The 5496-nt window shown below is 34.6% G+C and overlaps 3 protein-coding genes across 3 annotated transcripts in view; 1 reads left to right on the plus strand and 2 right to left on the minus strand.

Moving 5' to 3' along the window:
* On the minus strand, positions 1-2573 carry LOC106867728 (zinc finger protein OZF; the record flags this gene model as incomplete). Its single annotated transcript, XM_052977156.1, has 2 exons — positions 2437-2573; positions 1-1821 (listed from the first exon to the last, which is right to left on the minus strand). A coding segment is annotated over exon 2 (1479 nt), but the record flags the coding sequence as incomplete, so codon positions are not given.
* Positions 1-5496, minus strand: part of LOC106867727 (zinc finger protein 91) — a 36846-nt gene that overhangs the window by 13612 nt on the left and 17738 nt on the right. The gene's annotated exons all lie outside the window — the stretch shown is intronic.
* LOC128250973 (zinc finger protein 708-like) overlaps positions 4549-5496 on the plus strand; it is a 4608-nt gene continuing 3660 nt past the window's right edge. Inside the window, exons 1-3 of the mRNA XM_052977157.1 lie at positions 4549-4795; positions 4911-5119; positions 5176-5394. Of these exons, the coding sequence (XP_052833117.1) occupies positions 4549-4795; positions 4911-5119; positions 5176-5394 (675 nt within the window). The remainder of the gene's footprint in view (positions 4796-4910; positions 5120-5175; positions 5395-5496) is intronic.

Raw genomic sequence — 5496 nt, forward strand, 5'->3', positions numbered from 1 at the left:
TCCAGTGTGACTCCTGATGTGAACTATAACATCAGAATTATCGAAGAATGATTTTCCACAAATTTCACAGTGAAATCTTTTTTCTCCGTTATGCTTCCGCCTGTGTCTTTTTAAATCACTGTTACTCACATAAGTTTTCCCACATATATCACAGCAGAATGGTTTTTCCCCTGTGTGTAGTAATTTGTGTCTTGTTAAATTACTGCTAGAGTAAAAATATTTGCCACAAATATCACAATGGGATGGTTTTTCTCCAGTGTGTACTCTTTTGTGACTAACAAGATTTGATTTATTAAAAAAGGATTTTCCACAGATTTCGCAGTGGAACGGTTTTTCTCCAGTGTGTATCTTTTTATGAGCAACAAGATATAAATTTAAAGAGAATGATTTCCCACAAATGTTACAATGATAAGGTTTTCCTTCAGTATGTATTCTTTTGTGAACTCTAAGACGGGAATTGGTAACAAACGATTTTCCACATGTTTCACAGTGGAAGGGTTTTCCTTTAGGATGTATTCTTTTGTGAACTCTAAGACGAGAATTGGTAATGAACAACTTCCCACATATGTCACAATGATAAGGTTTTTCTTCAGTGTGAACCTTTACATGAGTAACAAGTATTGAGTTCTTCATAAAAGACTTCCCACATACTTCACAGTTGAATGGTTTCCCTTCATGCTGAATTACTGTGTGTCTTGTTAAATTACTTTTATCAACATATGATTTTCCACATATATCACATCGGAAAGGGCTTTCTCCAGTGTATATGCATTTGTGCCTAGTTAAATAACAATTTTTAATAAACGATTTTCCACACGTTTCACAGTGGAAGGGTTTTTCTCCCGTGTGACTTCGAACATGAACAACAAGTTGAGAATTGTGAGGAAATGATTTTCCACATATATCACATCGGAAAGGGCTTTCTCCAGTGTATATGCATTTGTGCCTTGTTAAATAACAATTTTTAATAAACGATTTTCCACACGTTTCACAGTGGAAGGGTTTTTCTCCTGTGTGACTTCGAACATGAACAACAAGTTGAGAATTGTGAGGAAATGATTTTCCACATATTTGACAGTCAAAAGTATTTTCTCTGGTATGTGTTCTTTTGTGACATCTTAAATAACAATTATCAATAAATGATTTTCCACATATTTCACAGCGATAAGGTTTTTCTCCAGTGTGTCTACGCATGTGGAGAATCAGGTGGTATTTCTGATTCAATGATTTACCACAAATCTCACATTGAAATGGTTTTTGTCCAGTGTGTAACCTTTTATGTTTTTTTAAATTACTGGAATTCACAAAAGTCTTTCCACATATTTCACAATTAATATTTCCCTTTGATGACTTTGCTTTACAGGATGAAGTTTTTTTACCATGAGAGAATGGTTTCTTATCACCAGATGTCTGTTTAACTGAATCTTTAATGTCAGAAACGTTTCTGTTAGAAATGTCCAAGTGATTACTATCATCCATATTAATTCTTCTGAAGATTTTCTTGAAAACTGATGTCTGTGGGTATAATCTCTCTAATGGTTCAGATCTTTGGAGATTCTGCTTACATATAAGGAAAATATGCAATATAGATTTTTTTTTCTTTCTTAGAATGTTTATTGCAGGTTGTGATATCTCTAAGTGTCACACATTGTGTAAACAAAATGACCTCTATATGTATGTTAATAATAATTCTGGATTTAGTTCATGGAAGTTATGTAGGCGGAAAGAGAGAGAGGAGGGCATCCATAAATGACTTGTAGCATTTGTTCCAATGGAATCGGTGTCTTTGTATGGTGGGTTGTAACGGAACAGTCAGCACAACTGAAAAGAAAGAAAATATATAATGCAATGAGATTGATTTTGGAGAGATGAAACTCGTGTTTGTGTGCATGTACATACACATAAACACACACACAAGATTAACCGCGTAGTATAAAAGATTACAATGTGTGTTGTACCATCAATACAAAAAATTATTTCCAAGTTTTGCCACAAGGAAAGCTTGGGAAGGTGGGGATGAGTCGATTCCTTCGACCCCGAAGGGTCGAAAAGCAATATCGACCCCGGCGGAATTTGAACTCAGAACGTAGAGGCGGGAAAATACCGCTAAGCATTTCGTCCAGTGTGCTAACGATTCTGCCAGCTCGCTGTCTTGATATCAATACAAATAATACAGACTTTCTCATTTAAAAGTTAGCTAAAATGTCAAGAAAGCTAATTATTCATTAGTTGGAGATAAAAACCAATTTCAGGTGTTCTCTAATGTGGGGGAACAACCAATTAACGGTGAAACGTAGTTTGTGATGAAAATTTAAATATTTAACCATCCACGTGGCGAAACACCAACCCTCATATATTACATCGGTCACTTTAAGCTATCCATAAGCATAATGGTTCACCTTGACATGAGTTAATTTCTATTCATAATATAATTACCTAAAATATACAAACTTGGTCGTGCCTTGATAATTTTTCATTCGTCTCAATGATTACGACCGGTGACATAAGTTAAATGTCCCTAACGAAATTTAATACAGTCAGTATCAACTTTCAATTATATCAATTTACCCTTTCATTTATATCTACTCTATGGCATATAAATCGAAATTTACACCACCCACCAAAATACTTTTTTAAAAAGGCTTTGACAAATAGGCGGAAAAAATTTGTTGAATATTGTACATCATCATTTAATGGCTGGTTTCCAGGCTGGTATGGGTTGGTTGAAATCTCATGGATATCAGTCATCTACTACAGTGAGACATAGTCTGCCCCTAAAATTGTCACTTAATTACATTGGTCTGAAGTTATTGTAATTTCAAAACAATGTTAGAGTGGCATACAATCGAAGCAAGACGATTTCTCGAAGCCACCATATTTGACTCCTACTTCTTTTCCACATGTAGCAGCTTGTGCATCACAACTCTCCAAGCAAGCAGAAGTCATACTATGAACGTTACAACTGTGTTCAAAGTAAACAAAGGATAAATCTTCTACATCACAAATATGTATATATGAAGGGCATAGTTTCTACATTGTAATTATATAAGCAAACGGACGATATAATCTGTATAATGCAACTGTCTACAAGCAGACGACATAGCTTGTGCGCCACAATATTCACAAGAGATTAACAAACGTCTGAAACTACCGAGTTGAGTACTGGTCACCTGAGGCTACCTCAATTTAATATTGTGACAGCTGTCCAGGTCATCGTACAAGCGATTACAACCTGCCTCCTTATCTTCTTTTACATTAAAAATTGATACAAAGTACTCTCGTGGTTACTATCAATATAATGAACTTTTCGTCAACAAGTGCTTGTCCCATAAACGTTTCTATTAGTTCGTTTGTATTTCGACTTAACAGACTCTTCGCATTAACAGCCTTACCATCATTGGACTATGAAATTCACGATTTACCTCTTTATTTGCTTTTTGCACTCAATTCTAAAATCAATTCTCTGTAGCCGTACTTTGAATACGAAAGTAAGGCTACAAAACTATATATGTTGTTAGTACTACTGTAATTATAATGGAATTGAGTGAGGAGGAAAATTCCGAAATCTCGATATTTTTATGGGAAATATTTTGTTAGAGGCGATAAGAATTACTTTGTGTTTATGTGGAATTGAATACTGTCAGGTTAGTTTTCATCGGAAATATATTTCTGTAATCTATCTATTTCTCACATCTCCTGTTGTAATGTATAAGAAAACATGTTTATCTCTATGTCTCGTAACTACAGATTAGTGCCCCACGAATTTGATTCTAAATAAATTTGCGAGAAGTGTATACCAAGTGTGGTTGGGGAACAGATGGGCCTGTGTTAAACGTTGGAGTAAACGACGCTGTAGGACCCACCGTTCTATGGCTGACTTATATCTCTGTCCCACCTTTTCATGTAACGTATGATTCTGTATAACTTTTAGAAACAATAATTTCAGATTTTGGCTCAAATTCAGCAAGTTTCGAAGGAGGAGATTAGTTGATTACATCCCCACCTTCCCAAGCTTTCCTTGTGGCAAAACTTGGAAATAATTTTTTGTATTGATAGTGCAACACACATTGTAATCTTTTATACTATGTGGTTAATCTTGTGTGTGTGTGTTTATGTGTATGTACATGCACACAAACACGAGTTTCATCTCTCCAAAATCAATCTCATTGCATTATATATTTTCTTTCTTTTCAGTTGTGCCGACTGTTCCATTACAACCCACCATACAAAGACACCGATTCCACCAGAACAAATGCTACAAGTCAGTTAGGAATGCTCTCTCTATTTTAAGCCTACATAACTTCCATTAACTATATCCAGAATTATTAACATAGATATAGAGGTCATTTTTGTACACTATGTGTGCCACATAGAGATATCACAACCTGCAATAAACATTCTAAGAGTTATGCAGAAAATAAATCTACGTTGCATATTTTCCTTACATATAAACAGAATCTCATGATATGGATATCATAAGACCAGAAATTAAATCATAAGAGATTATATCCACAGACATCAATTTTCAAGAATTCCTCCAGTGTTAATATGGAGGATGGTAATCACTCGGACACTTCTAATACAAACGTTTCTGACAATGAAGATTCAGTTAAACAGAGATCTGGTGATAAGAAACCATTCTCTCATGGTAAAAAAACTTCATCCTATAAAACAAAGTCATCAAAGAGAAATATTAATTGTGAAATATGTGGAAAGACTTTTGTGAATTCCAGTAATTTAAAAAACCACAAAAGATTACACACTGGGGAAAAACCATTTCAATGTGAGATTTGTGGTAAGTCATTGAATCAGAAATACCACCTGATTCTCCACAAGCGTAGTCACACTGGAGAAACACCTTATCACTGTGAAATATGTGGAAAATCATTTATTGATAATTGTTATTTAAGAAGTCACAAAAGAACACATACCGGAGAAAATACTTTTGACTGTCAAATATGTGGAAAATCATTTCCTCACAATTCTCGACTTGTTGTTCATGTACGAAGTCACACAGGAGAAAAACCCTTCCACTGTGAAACATGTGGAAAATCGTTTGTTACCAATTCCCGTCTTAGAGTTCACAAAAGAATACATACTGAAGGAAAACCTTATCATTGTAACATTTGTGGGAAATCATTCTCTTTAAATTTATATCTTGTTGGTCATAAAAAGATACACACCGGAGAAGAACCGTTCCACTGTGAAATCTGTGGAAAATCCTTTTTTGATAAATCAAATCTTATTAGTCACAAAAGAGTACACACTGGAGAAAAACCATCCCATTGTGATATTTGTGGCAAATATTTTTACTCTAGCAGTAATTTAACAAGACACAAATTACTACACACAGGGAAAAAACCATTCTGCTGTGATATATGTGGGAAAACTTATGTGAGTAACAGTGATTTAAGAAGACACAGGCGGAAGCATAACGGAGAAAAAAGATTTCACTGTGAAATTTGTGGAAAATCGTTCTTCGATAATTCAGATCTT

The sequence above is a fragment of the Octopus bimaculoides genome, chromosome 27, assembly GCF_001194135.2.
Source record: "Octopus bimaculoides isolate UCB-OBI-ISO-001 chromosome 27, ASM119413v2, whole genome shotgun sequence".
Classification (NCBI taxonomy): Eukaryota; Metazoa; Mollusca; class Cephalopoda; order Octopoda; family Octopodidae; genus Octopus; species Octopus bimaculoides.